The sequence below is a fragment of the Sitophilus oryzae genome, unplaced genomic scaffold, assembly GCF_002938485.1.
Source record: "Sitophilus oryzae breed Bouriz unplaced genomic scaffold, Soryzae_2.0 scaffold_1507_pilon_pilon, whole genome shotgun sequence".
Classification (NCBI taxonomy): domain Eukaryota; kingdom Metazoa; phylum Arthropoda; class Insecta; order Coleoptera; family Curculionidae; genus Sitophilus; species Sitophilus oryzae.
The window spans coordinates 1551603-1575312 of NW_022146178.1; the positions used below are offsets into that span (position 1 = coordinate 1551603).

The window sequence follows — 23710 nt, forward strand, 5'->3', positions numbered from 1 at the left end:
ATGCCTCAAAAGTGTTCTGGGCTTATAATTAGCATTGATGAGCCACTCAATTGACGGGACATTTCATTTTCCTTTTTGTTACCCTTGTAAAACTCGTGCCCTGGTACCCTGTCTAACATAACACTGTTATTCTCGCCCAATTAAATAGTTAAAAAATAAACTCTTAAAACAGATTATAATGCAGCGTTTTCCACAGAACAACATAATATAATTGCTTTTGTAGAACCGCAAAAAGTCTCTGATTCGATGAGTTACGTTGATGAACCTTACCACACAAACAAGACTCATACATATAAAATTATTCCTTATCCTTCAGCTGAGGCCGCAGTGCAAGCAAGTTACTTGGAGGGTAGTGGGTATCGACCCTCCAAGTAACCCGCGAGGTATGTTTCCGTAACATGCGATTTCAACCAAACCAGCCGCGCGCAGTGCAATCCTCCACCAACTTAAGCCACAAAGCAACTCGCCAAGCGAGCCACTTGAGGATCAGTCGTGTTCGATATTTTCAGCCAGGCGTAAAGTAGTTTTGATCTAAAAATGAAAGAAAAATTGTAAAGCACAAGTGTTGTTCCGCAGAAATTGCTTCTCTGAAGTTTGTAGACGTCCTTTCTAATTTGTGTTGAAAATCAAACGATTTTACACTCATACGTGCATAATTAAAAAATTTGTTAGGGTAATTTCGCATTTTCTTGTAAACTCGCAAAAATTCTCCATCATGGTCTCTATACAAGTTATACTCATGCACCCACATCTTCTTATTTTCCATATTTACAAAGTTCACATAAGAATTGTCACAGAGCAGAAGCCTTCTGGCAAATTTTGAAAGGGACATGATACTAAAGACACTCACGGGAGCTACAATTTGCAACTGAACTTGATTAGATTGGTTATTGTTTTAATAATTTTTCGTCCACTACTGCGTACAAGGTATATTTACCCTCTACCCATTAACCTTCACCCTCTACCCGACAAGCTTCCCTCCACCCGTCTATAGTGCGGGCTTGGCTTTAGAGTTAAGGTACATTCAGGCTGAGAGCGTTGAGCGTCGCGTCGCGTTTGCGTCGCGTCCGCGTGTCGAAATGGAATCAATTCGCTTAACTTAAATTAGACCGTTAGGCAGACAGCGTCGCGATTGGCGTTGCGTTAGCGTCCGCTGAGCGTCGGGGTTCGAGTTCAATGGGGCGGACGCGACACAAACGCGACGCGACGCTCGACGCTCTCAGCCTGAATGTACCTTTATGTCCACTGCTTCAACCAAACCGAACCAGAATTTCTATTAAAAGTATCGTCTTTAGTTTATTGAAATTTTATTTTAAATTAATTTTAATTTAATTCATTTCTAAATAATGCAAACGTTGAGTTTATTCGTGTTTTTTTTTCTTTATTGCCTGTGTATTTTGTATTCTCCTTCGGAGGAAATACACAAGTAATGTTTGTATTTCAAAAATATAAAAATATTTTTACTACCTAATGCTCCACGTGCATCTAAGAACATCTAAATATATCCCAAAGGTAAATAATGTTTAAAAGCTAGCAGTATACCGTTTATATGGAAATAAAAACATCCTTTTAGAATTCCTTAGAGCCAGATCTTATTTTAACCTTGTATGTGTCTATACTTCCTACTTAAAATATAAAGATTTACACCGGGCAGCTAGGCACTACTTCTCTACCATGCATGTATTTAATTAAATATATATATATATATATATATATATATATATATATATATATATATATATATATATATATATATATATATATATATATATATATATATATATATATATATATTATGTATGGTGACATACTTTTAATTTTTAAAATTATGTAGGTATGCATATCAAAGACACATAAACATAGTTTTTTTAATAATTTAATAGTACTAACATAAATTTACTTGAAATAGTAATTGGTAATATTAACATTGTGTTAGTTAAAACTCAACCATATTTTCTTCTGACGGAAAAAAGGCTTGTTTTCTATAGCGGGTAATTTAAAACTTAAGCATATTTGAAGAAAAAAGTCGTTTAACTGCCATAAATGCCCAAGGTTTCACTTATGCTATCTTAAGAAGCCTCTTAAGAGATTTTAATACCATAATTGGGGCTCTCCCTTACGATTACGATCTTAAAACTCCTTGAAAAGCAATTTGAAGACAATATTCCTTGTACCAGCAATTATATACATGTTCAGAATAAATAGTTTACTTTTAAAATATATTTGAGAATTAATGTTGAAAGAGTATATTCCATACGGAGTAGGTAAGTGTTTCATTCGGTCGAGAGATCTATACAGGGCATTTGTTAACGACATGCTAATATTTAAGAGGGTGATTCAACATGTTTTGAGCTACAATGTGGTAAAATTTTCTAAGAAATTGTTTTTGGAATTTAAGACAACAACAAGATTTACAACAAAAATCTTTTTTTGTAAATCAAAAAATGCATTTTGATGCATATAAGACGTGTATAAAATTTTATTAAGATTATTATTAACATCGGAGTTATTCTAAAGAAACGTTTATTTTAGAAAATTTTACCACCCTGTATCTCAAAAGTTAAGATGTTTAAGACATACATCCATATGAAATTTTTTACTTAGAATAAATCCAAGAATAACCCCCTTAGTATTAGCATGTCAAAAAAGAAAACCTTGTATAGTTATTTGAGATTAAAAAAAATCTCAATAATCTCAATTTATATACAACCACGTCATTAAAAAAGTAGATACAATATTTTATGGAAAAAATGTAGTAAGTGTCTTCAGAGTCAGTAAAACATAAATTATGGAAATTTCGAATATCTCCTTCTTCCTTCAAATTTATGTAACACCTCAACAATTGATCATTTTGATCAAACCAAACTCAAAAATGATTTATTATCCTTTTCATTTGTACAGGTATAAAAATATAATGTTAGTTAATATTATAGATAATAAACTCTTACCTTCCCTGTCAAAAGGTATTTCTTGACAGGAATCATCTCCTTCTGGCCGACATTTGTACACTACACCTCCTGATTTTACTTGGCTCCCTTGATACTGAGACTGTGCCTCAGGGGCACCAACCAACACCCTGTAAAAAAGAAAATCATATAATATAATAGTAGGAATCAAATTTAAATCACATATAGGTACATCACAAGTTATTTTGTGAAATATTATTGTAAATTTGATATCAATTAAACTTTTAGTTACGTAATCGAGAGCGCGATTTTAAAATTCATTGCTGCCAACCATGGACATATTCGGTGCCGGGCTGATTAACTGGAATTTAAATTTCCCGCTGGGGATTCAGGTGGTAGCTCTGCTGTAAAAAATGTCAAGTTACCACATTTATTTGTTTACTTCCTGAAATTTTGACACTTTAGTCTGACTAGTTTTGACACTTTAGTCACAAATTACCTATAACAGATGCGAAAGAAAGCGACTGCATCGGAAACCGCTCGGCAAACCCCACACGCCTATTGAGTGGTGTAAATACACCAGTCGTTTAGTCCGGAAACCTATGCTGTGTCGTATTCGCTTGCTGGAATAACATAGCGCGTGGTTATATGTTTCTTTTTAAAAACGGGTGTAGGATTTTTGTTGAACTTTTGAACTGTTATTTCTAAGTTTTGGTAATTTGTATATCTTATTTAAAATTGGATACAAATGTGTTTATTTATAAGGAAAAAAAAGATATCTATAGTATAAAAAATTAATTTATTTAACAAAATTTAATTAAAAATGTGACAAAATAGTACCTTTCTATTGGTTCTATCAGACTTTTTTCGACTATATAAATCTTTATTTGTAAACTTTAATACATCAAATATTTTCAATCTAATAAATCATTTAATGATGTAAATAAGAGGAAATTTCTCACATGGGTGGTCAAATTCTATAGTTTTCATTATATCAAACAGCCTCTGAGAAATGTTTTTAACTCAAAATGCCTTTAATTATGTTTGACTACATCAATTAAAAGGGTCTTCAAATACATCAATGTGATATTTGTCTAAAATTTGCAAAAGAATCCGAATCTCTGGATAACTCGAAATTATTTACCCATTTAAAAGCCTTTGATCATGAAAGTGGAAAAATTTGTTCATTTTATTTACTGGAAATGGAAAAGTTATTTATATTAAATTTTGATGAGTTTTGCACTGAAGAAAACATTCAGAGGCTGTTTGATATAATGAAAACTATAGAATTTGACCACCCATGTGAGAAATTTCCTCTTATTTACATCATTAAATTATTTATTAGATTGAAAATATTTTATGCATTAAAATTTACAAAAAATATAGATTTATATAGTCGAAAAAAGTCCGATAGAACCAATAGAAAACTAACTATTTTGTCACATCTTCAATTAAATTTTGTTAAATAAATTATTTTTTTATACTATAAATATCTTTTTTTTCCTAATCTCCTACGAACTGCTATTAAATTACTGTGAGATTATATGCCTCGATAACATATTGGTGCAGATTATTTTCACCCAAACTATACATTGATGCGGATTGTCTATGAACTCTTTCTGAAGGTCACAGAAACCTGAACGCGTAATTCGGTGTTCTTTCGCATCTGTTGTAGTTAATTTGTGCTTTAGTTTTGTATTACGAGTTTTCGGTTGTAAATTCCTTATAAAATTCTACATAACGAGGGTCACAAGGCAGGACCTCACATCACTTTTTTAATAAAATTTTATTATTTTTTTAAAAAATTTTAGCAATATTTTCACAAAAATAATTAAAAATATTTTATTTGGTAAGAGAGCATTGATATTTCGGCTCTATAAGATAATTATTCATTAAAAAAATAATAATTTAATGTAAAATTAGGTATATTTTGTGGATTTCCTCAAAAATCCTATCAAAAATGATACGAGGTACTGCACTGTGACCCTCGATAAACTAATGAAAAAATAATGCAGTTTATGTAGAATTCCATAAGAAACACAAAAATGGTAAAAGACTATTTCTTTTACCATTTTTGTGTTTGCTTTTTTTGTGGGTTGCTATTTAAAATTTTAGGGGTAGGTGCCCTGGGGGTCAAGGGGTTGAAAGTAACACCACAACAAATCTCTAAAAAATTGTCCCCCTTGATATGTAAATTGACGTGTTTCGCCAAATTTTCATACTATCATCGGTAGAGGGGCAATATTAAATGCTATTGGGTTTCAAATTGTCACCCTGTATAAAAGTAGGCAACGCTGTGCCGGTCAAGTTAATCTGGTGACTAAAAGTTTATTTGGTATGAACTGTATATACCATTACAAACAAATCGCATTTAGTATTATGTAATCTCTAAAATGTATAAAAATTGTAGGTGGTCCTATTTTATATAAGCAAAATATTCAAGAAGGTGTATCAGGAAGTAGAAAATACAGTGGTGGCCAAAAGTATGGAAACTTTTTACTTTTTAAAATATCACAGAAAATATTGCTATGCTTAAACTCTCAGGAATATAAATGAACAGCTTATCAGCAAATAAAAGTATTCCAAAAAAATACACAGCGAAAAAAATCTGTTTAGCAGTTTTTGTAGGAGAACAATAGATTTCTTGTGGCCAAAAGTATGGAAACCATAAATAAATACATTAAAATTATTTAGTTTAAGCTGATAAAACGGTACGATTTGCTTCAGATAAATATAAACATCATGCCCAAGTCTAAATATTTCTCTACGGATTTAAAAAATAAAATAGTTGAATTATACAAGAGCGGTTATAAACAAATTCAAATAAGTAAAAATTTAAACATTTTAAGAAGCACCGTTTCGAAAATAATTCGTAAATTTAATAAAACAGGGAACGTTTCAACAGCTTTTAAGTCAGGTAGACCAAGAAAGTTGTGCAACAGGACAATGAAAGTAATGAAGAGAATATCAATGGGAGATCCAAGAAAAACATCCACAGACATTTCTCGAGAAATGGGTAAAAGGGGAATATCGGTGTCTGCACGCACGGTGAGAAGAAGGTTGGATGACATGGGACTTTTTGGAAGAGTTGCGGTGAAGAAATCACTAATATCAAAGAAAAATAGGATGGCCCGCTTTAAATTTGCTCAAGATCATCTCACCTGGTCTTATCAGAAATGGAATACTGTACTGTTTAGCGACGAAAGCAAGTTTCAACTGTTTGGTAGTGACGGGAGACGCGTTATGTCCGAAGACCAAAAGGTACACGGTACAGCCACAGTCCCAGATGCCCACAGTAAAACATGGGGGTGTTTTTCTCGCTCAGGTGTTGGTCCTCTTGTTAAAATTGATGGGATAATGGACCGTTTTTTGTACAAAGACATATTGGAGAATAATATGCTGCCTCATGCTGATGAAGAAATGCCACTCAGATGATTGCTCCAGCAAGACAATGATCCCAAGCACAAATCTCGGTTTGTTCAAAATTGGTTAAATGAACATAATGTTCCACTAATGGATTGGCCCTCACAGTCTCCGGATCTTAACCCCATAGAAAATTTATGGGACCATTTGGATAGCAAAATTCGAAGCCATTCTATTTCAAATAAAAATTAATTATGGGAAGTGCTAAAAACTGAATGGGCGGCCATTTCCAGTAAAGATTGTACGAGATTGATCGATTCGATGCCACGAAGATGTAGAGAAGTAATTAATTCAAAGGGATATTCCACTAAATATTAGTAATTTTTAGATTATCTTGAATTTTAATAAACATTCTTCTTAAGTTTCCATACTTTTGACCAAGAAAATATTCATAATTTTTTATATATTTTTTGATAGCTGTAATTTTTTATTTAAATGTATTAGGTTTTGTAGAAAATTATTTGTAGGTCACGATTATATAAGTCGTTTTATTTCATAATTTAATTTCTCAGCATAAATGACAAATTAAAAAAGTTTCCATACTTGTGGCCACCACTGTATATATAAAAGGAAGTAAATTTACATTCCGTCGTCAAATCTTTAATTAGAAACCTTGTGTAAAACATAATGAATTTTTGTAAATGCATATACCGGGTGCGTCTGAAAAGTGGCTCACCCCTATAACTTTTTTATTTTCTTAGATAAAAAAAAACAGATTTGGTATGCCAGTATATCACATAAATTATAATTGATTGACATATAAATGACATATTATAAGTCAGCTTTTGACATTTTAGCGTAAAAAAAGTCGTATTTTAAATTTCAATCTAGAGTGTCATGGATATATTAAAAAAACTAATTTTTAATCAAGGATCCTGGATAAATAGTTTTGAGTGTCTAATGATTTTCGTGTTTTGTCCGGGCCCGTTATAAGATGCCCAAATCGTATTTTTAATCATATCTCAATTTTTTCAATTGGAACAAGAGTGGCTCATTAGCATATTTGGAAAAAGAATTTTTTTACAAATAATTTGGTACCACACACTTGCTATTTCGAGTCAAATTGTCATTATGAATCGCTGTTACAATTTCAAATAAACCATATGCGAAAATGTCAAAAATTGACATATGATATGTCATTCTATTCAGAGTGTCATTTTCTATTGAATAATGTAAAAACATACCGGTGGTGTCATTTAAAAATCAAAAGTCATTTCCGGTGAAACTGGAAGTGACCAAAACCAATTGAATACGTCAATCAATCCTAATTTATGTCATATACTAACATACCAAATCTCGTTTTTTTTATTTGAAAAAATATAAAAGTTATAGGGGTGAGCCACTTTTGAGACGTACCCGGTATATTTAAAACAGTATTGTAACAATGGCAGTTTAAAAATTTGAAAACATCTAAAAACAATTTTAATAGTTTTGAATTATTAGTACTGAATGAATCTTTAATTTATTTTTTTATATATCTTAATAGGAGAAGCTAAATTTACGCAAGTATTCAGAAATGCCAAATGTAGTACGTTCGATATTTTTTCGCGTTGTATATATGGTGCGGAGGTCGATACTCTGTTAAAAGCGCAACTTTTTCTAAACTTGTTCGTCAGAAGCGGGCCGTAGGAAATCAAAATGGAAATGGACAACAACCAGTCATTACGGCATTTTCATCGTTTTACTGAACATAGAAATATGTGTACGCTTCTAGGAATATTGCGCGTCGTGTATGTTTTTGTGCCGAGTTCAATAATTGGCAAAAATATAGTGTAGGCTCGTATACCAGTCCCTCATCGATCAGAACAGGATTTTATGAAATAATAGACATTTCCCCATTTTTTCAGACATTTTTAAATCGAGTAAATTACACGAAAACATTCATTTTCAGAATGTTTATCGATGCATTTTCTGTTTGCAATTAAGAGTCCATTCCATTAGTCCGAAAAACTAGCAAAATAAGCGTTCGGCATTTAACGTTTTATGTAAAACTGGCTAGGTATTTTTACACAAATGAAGAAGGAAATTAAAGATAAAGGATTATACTATATCCGTATTGTAGCACGTTTTCAGAAGACTTCTTTATTTTCAAGATTTTGATGATCAAACATCAACAAAATATTCCTTATGTTTGGACTAAATTTTCTCGAAAGTAAAGCCATAATTTAAAATTCCGTTAAAATACGGAAATAGACTGAAGTTTTGTGATTACAGTGATATATAATTTATATGGTTTTGTAACAAATTGGTCGCTATTTTATGGCAAATGCTAAAGCTTTGCAAACCTTAATCAAGCCTTAATCAAAGCACGTGCGTTTGGAATTTTGGGTGTGGCTTAACACGACAGGATAGGCATTAGCGTAACTAGCAATTTATCCTGGGGTGGGCCTGGGGGGGGGGACCTGAGTTTGAGCCCAGGGGGGGCCTAGGGCTTTTGGTTTTTTAAAAATGAAAAGTAATTTTAAAAAACACATTTTTTGAATAAAACGTTTACATGCATTTCTCTATCAATAAATTTCATAGACTCGGTTATCAAACTTAAATACCTACAAATTTTCTAAAGAAAATAAAAATTAACACATTTTTTGAACACAACAAAATAATATTAACTAAACAAAACTAGAAAACGTAATTTTTACTATATCACAAGCAAATAAAAATAAATATGTACGTAGCCAAGATTCACGATTTCTTTTGGGGGTGCCCAGTAGTACCTGGGGGGTGGGGGCGGTGGCACCCCCTCGCACCCCTGTAGTTATGCCATTGAGGATAGGGCTAAGCCTTAGGCAGATTTCTGAAATATAATATATATTTCCTTCGGCCACACATCCGCTGAGAGCGACCCGAAAGTTCAGCGTAATAGACCCTTCGTCTACAAAATTTCATAAATCATTGTCTGGTATTTTAGTTCATATACCGGGTGCGTCTCAAAAGTGGCTTCCTATCTTAGTTGGAAATGACACTCCGAATAGAATAACAATCATATGTCAACTTTGACATTTTCGCTTAAAACAAAATTGTATTTTAAATTTCAATCTAGAGTGCCATGGCTGTGTTAAAATCACTAATTTTTAATCAAGGAGCCTTGGAAAACTAGATCTGATTGTCTAATGTTTTTAGTGTCTTGTGCTGGCCGGTAAAGATGCCCAAATCTGATTTTTAATCATATCTCAATTTTTTCAAATGGAACGAGGGTGACTCATTAGTATATTTGGAAAAAGCATTTTTTTACGAATAATTTGATACCACACACTTGGTATTTCGAGTCAAATTGTCGTTATGAATCGGATGTTGTAATTTCAAATAAACCATATTCGAAATGTCAAAAGTTAACATAATATGATATGTCATTCTAATCAGTGTCATTTTCTATAGAATAAAGTAACAAAATACCAAGAGTGCCTTTTAAAAATCAAAAGTTGTAGTAATTTCCGGTGAAACAGGAAGTGACCGAAAACAATCCGGTATTTAACTATAGTAAATTTTTGTTATTTTTAATATAAAATTCAATTGAAGTGATTAAAGAGTACTCCCTCAATACAAAAAGAAATGCGACGAAGTTACAATTAAGGAATAAATAATAAATCAAATTCAATACAAATTTCACTGGCTTGAAATGACGCGTAGAAAATTGTGACGTCACCTATCAGCATTTGACTGAATAGTTGACAGAGTGCGCGAGCCTCTGAAGAATAATATTATGGCGCGTCTAGTTCTCTGCTACCGTATTTACACCATATATCTTAAAATCATGTTAGATTTTTCTATTTTTATTAAGATCGTTAAAAATACGTTTCTGTGCGGGATTATTCTTTATTACCCCAATATTAAATTAACTTTTATATTTTTTACTACTAGAAATTAAACCTTAAATTTTTATAATTAACAGGTTACTGCCATTTTTATCGAAGCACTAAACACTACCAAAGTTGTTCGGATGTTCGAGGCGTTCGAAGGTTCGAGGTTAGATTTGTATACACTTTTGATAGGTGACGTCAGATATTGCAAAAGTGTAAATTTGAAATTCTTAATATTGATTAATTCTTAAAAAAAATGGGATGAAATTGAAGTAAAATAAAAAAAATACGGGTGTCATAAAATTGTATAAAGATTAATTATTTGCAATAAAAAAAACTATGGTTAAACTTTGGTTAAACTCCGGATGTCATATACTACCATTTTAACGCTATAAATAATAACGGTATTTTGACAGAATGGACAATTTTTTTTCCCCAAAATAACAGCGCTTTTAGAAGGTTTACAAAATTGCTGTTTAATTTTAAAATTCTAAAAAACTATATATTTTAGCTGTAACAGATATAAATATTTGAAACAACTTTTCCGAAATATATACCTACATATATTTATTTATTATCAAAAACTTAATAGGAAACATAAAATAACTGTCATAAGATTGTATACATATTTCATATATTAAATACGGTATTTTAACATTTTCGAAATATTATTTTATCTGGCAGTTGGCTAATCGCCAAAACTGTAGGTGTTCAAATTGCCTGTGACTCAATATTTTGAATGAGTAAAACGGAAACTGAATATAAAAGTGATGATTTCGAAGTAATATTTGTGAATATTGTTAGTTTTTTTTGATACATAATTCAATCATCGCCTTACATATTCAGGATCTTAACTACTTTATTTTATAATACTATACGATTGAAAAAAAAAACGGCGTTAAAGACTGCTGGCAAACGATGATAATTTTGGCGAGGTCAAGCCCTAGACATTATTAACTTGGCCCGTACTCTCCTCCAACCTTCTTTGACACCGTTTTTTTCGCTCATACGGTTCTATCATTACCTCATCTATCATGTTAAACTGAAAACGTTAGCATTTAAAAATGATGAAAAAAATGTACCATATGAAAGAAAAACATCGAGAATTAGCAAAAAAATTGCAGACAGATAACTGTGATAATATGGAAATGACCTTTTAAGACGCCTGTACAAGAACATTAAGATTATGTATGTGTGCTGGTAACCTTGTAAAACCTGTCTCGTTTCGACTATTCTGTAAGCGTTACGTAACAGTCTCATTATAATTCGCATTCGTCGCCTAATCGAATGAAATGAGATTGAGACTGCACGTAAAAACAGAAGCCTATAAACCGAGGAGGATTTTATCGGTGACATATATTCGAAGTTTCATTGGAAAAGTGCCAGGGAGAGATTCTTTTTTTAATTGGATTGGAAACTTGCACGAAACGCCTAAAATTTATTTCAGGTGTGGCTAAGGAATTATTAATGATCGCACAAGTAGGTAAAGGATACAAAAATGCAGTAGAAGATAGTTAAGTGATAATGAAATTACCTATTTAACTCTGAAGTAAAAAATTGCCAGATGTTTCTTTGGTTTTAACGTTAATTTTAACACAGCTTATTCGGTACCAGCTATACAATATTGAGTATTCTTCGTCGTATTTATCTATATTTTTGTCATCAGTCTCGATTTTTACATAAGATAAGTGAATATCTAAATAGGTATACTCAATTTTCCATGCAAATGATCGAATGGATTTCCATTTCTTCTTGCAGATTTAAATTCTCTGAAAAAATTGAATGATTTTTGATATAACACACTTTATACAAAAAAAAACATTTTTTTGAACTGTAGTATAACATACCCAAGGAAAGAAAATATATGCTTTAATTTATACGAGTTAAATACCTAAGGAAACATTTACTTTACCTTTAATAATACTAATTATCACAATAACAAAACATTTAAAAACTAAAATAAGATCGATGCGTCTTGACCGGCCGTCTTAAAACTATTACCTAACGCCTATCATCTCCGTTTTTTGTCAGATTCCCCTCTCCCTGGTTTTTGCTTCTAAATATTTTGAACATCAATAATTATTTATGTATACAGGTTGAGTCTTAAATAAGTGCAAAAATATATTTTCAGGGATGGTAGATCACGATGCAAGAAATATATTTTCTTTACCGTTTTTCAAATAAGTCCAAAATAACCGAGATATTTTACTTTGAGAATTTCCAAAAAAGATGATTATATAGTACATATGTACAGGGTGGGTCAAATTCGACGCTTTTAAATGGAAACACCCTTTTCTATAGGAGATAGACGAAAACTAATATCGGTGTCTGGAGCTTAATTTTCATCAAAAACATGATGGTGAAAACCGCACATCAATATCTGTTACCGCTTCGGAGTTACGGGGTGTTTTTCAAAAATGTGCATTTTTAACAAATCGCTGTAACTTTTTTGCTATGGAAAATTTTGTATTTCTATGAAAACATTTCCAAAGCAACCTTTTACGTAGAATTTAATGGTTTAAGTATAATTTTTTAAAAATTAATAATTTAAGAGTTATCAACAGAAAAAATGATTTTTTATTCGGGACACCCTCTATATTTAATTAATTAAAAAGAATTTAAAATTGCCTTTCCAAAAATATAGCACACTTGATATTTTGTTATAATCCCCTTCGAAATATAGAATTTTTAAAAGTTCGCCACTTTTAACTAGTAGGCTCTGGACCCCTTATTGATGATATGCCCTTAATGGAACTCGAAAACATATTTTTCCAGCAAGACGACGCACCGTCTCTGAACGCTGAAGTTATCAGCCAATTTCAAGAATAATTGAATAGCTAACCAAGATCCCAGCCGTTGGCCGTCGAGGCCGCCTGACTTAGTGCCCATGGATCTAATTCTATGGATATATTTGCGGAAGAATAAAGGTTCCTTATTCTTCCGTATAATCTAGACAAGAATTAGAAATACTTAGCAGTTATGAAAGGGTCTCTTTCACCCCCACTGAGTTAATGAATTCCGCAAGAAATGTTCAAAAACTGCCCTGTCTCTAACACCTCTAGCAAAATCTCATGTCTTATGGTTTGCTATTTATTTTTATTGTTATTAGATATAGTTTAAATGTGTTGATGTTGGTTAAATATATTTTAAATTGTTATAAAATTCTGCATCTCTCATAGCAAATATTATTTTCGTTTTAATTGATGCTCACAGCTACAATTTTTTTGCATTACAGCCGGTGCCGTTCAAAACCTACTTATTTAAGGGGGGCGAATTTTTATATACTCTATATCTCGAAGAGGAATCGAGCAAAATATCAAGTGTGTTATATTTTTGAAAAGGTAATATTAAATTCTTTTCAATAAATTAAAAATATACAGGGTGTCCTATATAAAAAATAAAATTTTCTGTTGATAATCCTTAAATTATTAATTTTTATTATTAATTATTATTAATTACCGAAACGGTAACAGATAATCGATATGCGGTTTTCACCATCATGTTTTTGATGAAAATTGAGCTCCCGACACCGATATTATTTTTTGTCTATCTCCTATAGAAAAGGGTGTTTCCATTTAAAAGCGTCGAATTTGACCCACCCTGTACCTATAGTACCTACCGTGAATTTTATATGCTGCGAAAATTGAAAAGTATATAATACCTAGCCGTGGTTAAAATAAAAGCAACGTTTCTTCTAATCGTTTCTTAAAACTACTGCCAACGACCCAATTAAACAAAAACCGTTATCTCTTCTATTATTTATATTTTACGATCACCACAGCATGACAACATTTCAATTTATATCTATATAAAGAAAGAGTTCTTCATTGGAAGTGACGCATCACTTGATCTTGCTAATTTCGGTTCACAATAAATGATTTCATCGTCAGTTGTTAAATGTATAATTCTGAGATAATAGTTTGTCATACACAAACAAACATACTTTTTACGACATTTGACCTGGTGCGGTTACCCATTTACCTGCAAACAAGTTTGGTCAAAATAAATATGAGTCTTTGCTTAATAATAAATATTTTTAGTCACGATTCTGGTTACATCATATACTGTGGTTACATGAAGAAATCGTACTATATGACCAAGATAATGATAAAAATTATATGACTTGACAACTCAAATGTGACCATCTGGAGATATATTTTCCTTTTTTATTTATTTTTTAAAAGAAGTACGTTTTAATTTTTGAACACGTACTTTCAAGAAAGCATTTTATTTTAATAGATTTATATTATTTCTTTATATTTGAGATATGGAGATGCAATGTTACGTTAGCATGGGTACTGGGGTATGAGAATCACAGAGGTAACAAAAAGGTAGATGAAAAAATGAAAAGGCCAAATCTTATCTCTCTGCCAATTATAAACCCAGAATACTTCAAGAATGGCTACGAAAAAAAATAAATATATTTTTTTATATCAAAAGCATTTAGTTTTAAGACATTCTGTACAGGGTGTCTTCAATAAGTGATAAGATTAAGAGATTTTTTTTGCGGAAAAAAATTTGAAATTTTTAGGAAATTTTTTTGAAAAATTTCAAATTTTCAAAAAAAAAAATTGAAATTGACTTATTTGAAAAATGGTAAAGAGAAAATAACGTTTCTTTTATCTACCATCCCCGAAAATATTTGCATTTATTTTATACACACCCTGTATATTTATGTTCTTTATGATAGAACCTCTGGTGTTAAAAAGAAAATTACTAAAATCAAACACAACATACTAAAACACTGTTTTTTAACAATCTAGGCGTATGTTTTGCTAATCATCTTAGCATTTACCAGCAGATTACAGTAGATCAAAGCAAGATTAAGTACATCCTTTAAATCACTACAGATTTAAATTAGATTCATTCTCCATTCAATTTAATTGATTTAAATTAAAACCTATGTAACTTTTAAATTAACGTTGAATTTTAAATAAGGGATTTCCATTGTGCGTGGTACCAAGTCTATTAAATGCGACTGAATTACGTATATGGGCAGAAGAAGAAAGGTATATTTTCTTCTTGTTTAAAGAAGAAGGTAAGAAAGGTATATTTTCTTAGAGAGATATTTATCTGGAAAGATTAGGTGTTCATATTATTAATCAGCTTTTGTAGATTATTATTATATTGCCATTAGTTAAGACAGAAATCAATGAATGTTTACAATTATTAGTAAAATGTCACATTCCTTGATTTGCTGTCATTACGCCAGTAAAAAATGAACAGCTAATTAATTTCCGACTTTTTTAGTTTTTTGCTTATTTTAGTGTGGCTGCTCATCTAACCAATTCTTCTTTTTGTTTTGTTTTTGTGCATACATGAACGTTTCGCATCATGTTTTATTTTAGTTTTATTAAAAGAAAGTTTGGAATAAAATATTGTGAATATTTCAGACCATTCTAATAATTTTCTTTGAACTCAATTTTTATTATTAAAAAATACTTATTTCGTAATTTGTATTACCATATTCCAAATACAGAATTTAATTTTATACTTATAAATAATATTATTTTGTTAAAGTTTATTTGAAAACTGAAACCAACCGTTTGTTTTTAAAATTCATACTATTCCCTGTTTTTTAACCATAAATAAATATGAGCAAACACAACACACCTATGTGGTTTTTATTATCAAAACCAGATCTCTATTTATAACAAAACTCCAGTTTCAAGTAAGGCTAGGGTTAGGCTCGTCCATTTTTTACAGCTTTTCTGAAATGATATATCTAAAAAGGTATCCGCAACTGAACAAACCAGTGCCAGTGATGTCAGATATTTATTATACATACAGTGTCACAGGTAAAGTCTGATCCATATAGGGTTTCCTTTATTTATTGATTTAGGTGAAAATTTACTTTAGGGTTTGTTTTTGCTTTAAACTGAAATAAAACTGATACATAAAATAAACCTGTTGCTCTCGGATATCAGTCAAATTTGACATTTAAACAAATAAATGGGTATAAAAATGGTTTATTTATTGGTTGAATTGCGAAGAACGTTGTGAAAAAGAGGTTAAAGAGTCTTTCTTTTAAATTTACATAAGTATAGCAGTTTTCAGTCAATGACATCTTATTTTAGATGTCGTTGTTTTAAGTCACTTAATTAGATGAAATATTTCTGTCAGTAGAAAGAAAAATAATTTATGGTAGTCCGTTTGTTAGTCAAATATTTGTTCTAGTTGTTGTACAGGGTGAGTCATAAATAAATGCAAATATTTTCAGCGCTCTGGTCGATCTCCATAAAAGAAACATATTTTTTATTTACCGTTTTTCCAAAGTCCAAAATAACTGAGTTAGGTATTCAAGTTTCAAAATTTATTTAAAAAAAATTGAGAGCCACCGGTTTTTTTTTGTAATTGCATTCCTTTTCGTACCGTAACCCTGGTAATATCAGAAATTAAGAAATTATACCGTGGGAAAATTTGCGGTAAAAAGGTAGTTCTAAAAAATTTTCTAAAATATACAGAAACATTTAAAAGCAAATGCACGACTTCTTTTTTTGCGAAAAAAACTCATACACGTGTTCCCTGAGGTCAATTTGAATATAGCACGTATAGCAAGTAATTGTCGATTTTGTATATTTTTCATTTTAGTGATTTTATGGAAAGCACTGTTCATTAAAATGTTATATCCTATGTTATAGGGCTTGTTTCTCTCTACAATTTCCTGTTTCACAATGTACCGTTTGTGTCCGTGAAGCGTTCATAGTTTCATAGTTGTCGATTTTTGAAAGAAATCAGTACATGTATGTTATTTCGTATATTTTTCATTTTATTGGTTTTATGGAAAGCACTGTTAATCAAAATGTTGTATCCTATGTTATAGGGCTTGTTTCTCTCTACAATTTCTTGACTCACAATGTACCGTTTGTCTCGGGGAAGGGTTTATAATTTCATAGTTGTTTATTTTTCATTTTATAGATTTTGTGGAAACCACTGTTCATTAAGAATATACCACCCCTAGAAATATTTGCACTTATTTAAGACTCACCCTGTATAATTAGTTAACTTTAATAAATAAATTAGTAATTTTAAACAAGATTAAATTCAGTTTTTTTAAGATTTTCCTAAATATTCAACTTTCTTTTAAAAATTCTTCTTTCTTTAAAAATTATTATAATTTAAGTAAAAGGAAAGATAAATAAAAACTAAATATATTCCTTGTGAGTAATAAGTACGTACCTACAGGATACATAAGATACGTAAATTTAAAACGTGACTAAGACATTAAGTTTACTTTTCGGAAACCACACTTTAGTCACAAATTTAAAATACAAGTAGGCAGCGGACATCAAAGTTTTTCCGTTATTGATTGATAAGCAAATCATATGCCATAAATAATTTATATTTTTCTTATTATTATAAGGAAATGAATATCATATCTTTGTTCTAAAATGAAATATGTACCTATAGCAGCCTATAGTTCATATCAAATAAACTTTTAGTCACGTGATTTAGCTTGACCGGCACAGCGTTGCCTATTTTTACATATTTTCTTTTAATCAAAATATTTTAGAAAACAAAAATAAATTAATTATAAATATATAAACAGTTATTATTTACATAAAGAAAACTCACCTCTTTAACAGCACTTAACGGACATAAAGGGCCATTACTACCGCTTTCCAGTTCAAAATATTCTAATAAAGTGATGAGTTTGTTACGGTTATCTTGTACCACTTAGCACTAAAAGATGTTCTAAAAAGAACAATGTTCGACTGCAAGGTCTGCTAGTAAACATTATTAAGCTTAACGTTTCCAACACTATTTATTTAAACCTTTGAATAAGAAGACTAAGGAAGGAGCATAATGCTATCCATGTATTCATGCATGGTGGGCGGAAAAGCCACCATAAAAGCTCTCTAGGGTGGGGATCCTTGACAGTTCTGTTTGACGATTCATTTGACACATTTGAATGTGATTTGAAATTTTGTGGATTTGTCAGTCTTTACGGAGCTTATTTTATGTTATTTATTATTTATTCTACTACTGATAGTTGTATAAAGGTAGTAAATCTAGATGGAAATTGTGGCAGAACTTAAATTAACAGTGACACTATCGCGATTTATCGAAAAAGACTCTAAAATAGTTGGTTGTGTAGCGTGCGCTAGATCTCGTCAAAAATTGAGTGAAATATTGGAACAACTTTTCGCTAGTAAGTGACTATATAATATACATACGTGTAGTAAACCGATCATTTATGAAATTCACTTAAACTAACTAAATTATATATTTTTCTTGCATTTTAGCTTTTATTTATTACTTGTCAAAGATTAGATGTCAAAGAATTTAGATACGTTAATTTGACTTACCTGCTTCAGTAGCGTATCGGATGTTTGTGTTAATAAATACTTATTATAACTTATCTATTTTTATTAGAATTATATATTTTTATAACAATTTTAATAACTACCAACATTTATTCACAACGTAAAATAAAACAACAAATTATTGAGTCTACCCCACGTCATAGTTTTACATTTTTTAAATAAAATTAGAACGACACTGATAAACCGGAATTTAAGTCGGCCATATTTGAGGCCCATCGCGGTGTACCTAAGATTTTTGATATGCTCCTTCCTTAGTCTTCTTATTCAAAGATTTAAACCAAAAACTCGTAATATACAGAACTAAAGTGTCAAAACGAATGACAATGTCAGAAAATAAATAAATAACTTGACATTTTTTACAGCAGAGCTACCAACTGAATCCCTAGCGCGAAATTTAAATGCCAGTTGGTCAGCCCGGCGCTGAATATGTCCATGGTTGGCAACAATGACATTAAAAATCGCTTCCTTGATTACATAATTAAAAGTTTAATAAAATATCGAATGGAGTTGACAATTATTTTAGGTTCAATTATAATTAAAATAATTAAATAACAATTTGTTGTTATGTTTCGTTGTGATTGTGTGTTGGCTCGGTTGATATCGATCATCATTAGAATGGTCATTATGACGTCATTTTTTCTTTCGATCAGATTTGATGGAAGGTTTAGGCAATAAGACACAATTTAAATCAAACGATAATAACAAAAGGTGGCGAACTCAACAAAACATTCCAAAATATTAGGTCTAAAAACATTATCTACAGAATTCTTAATAAAATTAACTAGATACTAATAAAATAATCGGATATATTGAAATAGTTAAATTTTATGATCATATAAGAACCCTTCTTCATCTGTCCCCTATTCTAATACGTAAAATTTGACAACAAAACGTCTAAAGTGACATGGGACTCGAGGATCATCTTTCAAACTGTTTTTTCTTCTATGGTAAACGGCCAAATCGTTCACGCTGATAAAACGGAAATGAAGCCGTCAAACTGTTATGTGGAACAAGCCCAGTTCATTAATCACCCCGGCTTTTATTGTAACTAAGTTTTGAGGCATTAGAACTAGCGATGGCAACTATCGAATGAATTAGACTATCGAATGGTTACTGAATGAACGATTTCAACTATCGAATGGTTTTATTCGAATAAAATCATTCATTCATTTGTAAACTAAAGCATATGTGACAACCTCGCCGTGCGACTAAATGGTTATCGTTGCGCCACGACTATCGAATGTTTTTGATAAATGAAATTTAGTATTCGTTTGATTTTTGTGTGCGTCAGTGCATTATTAGTTCTTCAAATTTTTATAACTTCGCCTGGTAAATACTATCCTATTTTTGCGTTTATTAAAATATTTAAAATACTAAAATAGTAGTTTTTTTTAATTGACGATTGTGTGCGAAGTGGTCAAAAATTTTCCGAAAATTTGTGTGATTTTCCGTAGCCCGATCTTTGAATTATTTAATTTTATATGGTATATTATGGTTAGGTTAGATTGCATTTTTTTAATCGGAAATTTTTGAAGTAGCAATTTTTAAAGAGAGCTGAGATCAACTTACAATTAATTTTAAAAATACATATTTGTATTTTTTAGATGTTTTAACAATATGAATTAGTTGAACTTAATAATCATATTTAAGTAATGTGGTTAAGTAAATGGTTATCGAACTCAAATTTTGGGGTGAGAAAATTAAATTGAAAGTTTTACACGTGCCAATTTTAAAAAGTTAATAATGTTTGTATTTTCTTTGTGCTAATTCTCTTACATGTGGTTTTTTTGCGAAGAAATATTTCATTTATTTTTTAAAGAAAATGCCAGCAAAAGTAAATATATTATTTTTAAATAGTAATATAAAGTAATAAAAAGTAATATAAATAATTTTGATTTCTAATTTTTTATTTATATTTTCCTTCCATTACACTGCAGGCTTAGAAAATTAATAAATCTTTATATTTCATGATTTTAAAATTTGTTGTTAATATAACAAATTAGTTCTGTAATTATTATTATTTAATAAACCAACGTTGCCATATAGAGACTATATTATTTTTAAATAGGATCTAATATAAATACTTTTGACTTCTATTTGTTGTTTATATTTTGCTACTACTTAAAAAAATTGTTTATATTATTAAATGATTGTAAATTTTGTTGTTAATAGGTATAACAAATTATTACTGTTATTTTATCAAACTAAATAAAAGATAAAATAAAAATTTTATCAATGTATTAAACCAGTCTTTGCTTAAACACATTAAAAATCATTTTCCTACATCCAAAATAAAAGTATTATTGCAGTGTAACAACAGAATATATTAATAAAAAAATGCAAAACATATATAGACATACTATCCCTAACTAACTAATGCTAAAGAATAATATTCTTTGCTAATACCAACTAATACGAATATATGGCAACAGCGCCCTTCATAATATATTTTCTGTGTAAATACTATAGCACCTCAATAAAAAAAATAATGTGTCCTTATCTTTATTTGACTCCGCAAAAAATCAAAGATGCCGGCTTCTTTCATAGCATTGCCACCGACCGCTGTCGGGTTTCTAGGAAAGAAACCTACGTCGCCGGACGACAACTAAAATCCAGTTTATATTTTATTAAAATCGATCCTGACGAATAAATGAATTTGATAAATGAATGAATTTTATAAATGAATGGTTTTTGCTGTCGAATTACTAGAATACAATATTTCAAGGCAGATGACGCATCTATTCGATAATTTTTATTCGAATAGTTTTCAACGAATGTTTTCTTACTAGCTATCGAATTATTCGAATGAATTGCAACTATCGAATGTTTCGATAGTATTCATTCGATAGTTCCCACTACTAATTAGAACCCCAATAGAATGCCTTTCATTTTAGATGCCTAAGCTTGTTATACGCATATTTAAATCGACTTGCATTAGACATTTAATTTGCATTTATTATAGTCAATTTGGAATGCAAGAAAAAATTGAAAAATGACACTTTTATTTTATACCAAATATAAATATACAAAATTTACATTGATTAAACATCTAGACCCTTAAATGTTCGAATTAAAGAACATAAAGATTATTTAAGAAAGGGAGATTTTCACAAATCAAAGACTTATCAGCATTCATGGCCCATATAACACAACACAATCCTATATATATCTTGAGGATATCCACAAAGGATATAGCAAATATCTTCCATAACCAGAGGAGGATATTTATGGGATATCCAGATGGGACAAAAAAAGTCATCTTTAAGACATCCATAGGCAAGCCTTTTACGATTATTTGGGATATTTAGAGGATAATACAAGGATGATGTTGGGAGCATTATAGAATATTTTTAGGACATTATATGAGGACTGTTATTTGACGATACTTACTTCATCCTTAGTTTATAGTAAAAACGTTCGCGATTTAGTTTTATTTAGCCACATTTTGACGTTATTCATTGGATATTTTTATTAACAGCTCTAAAATACACCTATATATTATGTCAATGAATTTTGCGTCAAAATTTAGAAGTCTATTTGTATGAGTTAAGATCTTTCAATTTATACTGTACCATCGAAAAAAAACGACGTTCAATTGACTTGAAAAATTACGATCGATGACATTCCCCATATAATTTTACATACAAAATAACAGCAATCTTCATTTCCAAGCCACCTCTGACGCCGTTTTTTTCGATGGTATGGTATTATACCAGATTATACTACCCTTTATGGAATCTAGCAGTTTATGTCTAGCAGCAACAGTTTACATCAAAGTTAGCACACAGGATACAGGTATAATCTCTAACACCACACATTCCAGAAACTCACAATTTAAACACAAAAATAGGATTTCTGTTTGAATAGATCAAACACGAAAATGGGTTTAGGGATAAAGAACAAGCGCTTTTCAACAAATTTTCACCTATAATTTTGTCACAAATTTTTCATTGTGAGACCCTGAGTCGTTCGTCGTTTTTCGATATTAGTTGAGGTTAGGATAGAATTTCTTCCCCTAGGAGATGCAAGACCTTGTCGTTGGTGGGGAAGCTCCAGGTCAGGTGCTGTGGGGAATCCCCTCTAGCACTTGGCTTGGTCTAAGAAGCATCTCACTCATCGTCTTGTCCCTGACTGTAGTGTCGTGGCCAGGGAATTGCACCAAGACATATAACGATACCGGGCGGGGCTACGGACAGCCTCAACCTTGGGGCACCGGGGGGCACCCCATTGTATTTTACCTCTTACTTCTACATGCGAGGCTCTGTAGAAGTGGACCGACTGTCCCTAGCGACTCATAGGAACACTAGAGAGATCTGGTAATAATAGTAATAAAAACATCACCGGGTGAAGCTGTGGGGAAACCCCCTAGCGACACTGGGAACAGTAACAATGAAAGTTCCAAGGGGCCAAACCAAAGAGAACTACAGGAGAGGTGGCTGACACTTGCGTGAGACCATCCTCCGCAAGTGGCATACAAGCTACCACCTCCTCCAAGGGTCGGGAGCCTACCTCCTACCTCTAAACCCAACAGGCGACACAAGCTACCGTTTCGTCTACCCGGCCTGGGTCGTAGCTCCTCGACTGTGAGGGCACAGAATAAATTTTAATAACGCCAAAATTATAATGAAAGAAGCGATAGCCTCTAAAAGAAAAATAAAAAAGGCTTTTTTAATACAATCTAACAAAAATAAATGTATTGCTCATGCATCTGTAGATGTTAGTAATGTATGGCAATCGTTTCTTTGATTTTAAAGAACATAACATACATAAAAATTAAAAATAATCATACAGAAAGTTTTGGGGCTTTTTAGTTTTACCTTATTAAGTAATTGTTATCAGGTATGTTTGTTAATTTTGAAGTTTAATTTGATATAATGTCATTTTAACAGAACGTCAACGGTTTTTGTAGACGTATCTGTTTTAAAAAACTAAAGTGTTCTCGAATAGTTGAATTTAAATTTTTGAAACAGTTTTTTTTCTTTATTCTTTGTATTTTTTTTTGCTTTCGACGACGGAAGGAGATAAACTTTCCGAAACGTTAAGCATTTTTTTTGTTCGATAGGCATATTTGTATATCTGTAAACCTAACTTCTGACAAGCAGTGTCCGTTTAGGTTTAATGCAGAAGTGTTTACAAAAAATAACTATTTTGTTTTGTAGATTTTTTTGTAGATGAACTCTTTTAAGTTTACCACAATACACCAAAATGGTTAGAAAGAATAAATAAATAACTAGGTATCTTTAGTATCTGATAAAGT

General features: G+C 31.0%; 1 protein-coding gene across 1 annotated transcript in view; it reads right to left on the reverse strand.

Annotated features, from left to right (window-relative positions):
- LOC115878279 (integrin alpha-PS2) overlaps positions 1-23710 on the reverse strand; it is a 250658-nt gene that overhangs the window by 202383 nt on the left and 24565 nt on the right. Inside the window, exon 2 of the mRNA XM_030894733.1 lies at positions 2949-3076. Coding sequence (XP_030750593.1) covers positions 2949-3076 — 128 coding nt within the window. The remainder of the gene's footprint in view (positions 1-2948; positions 3077-23710) is intronic.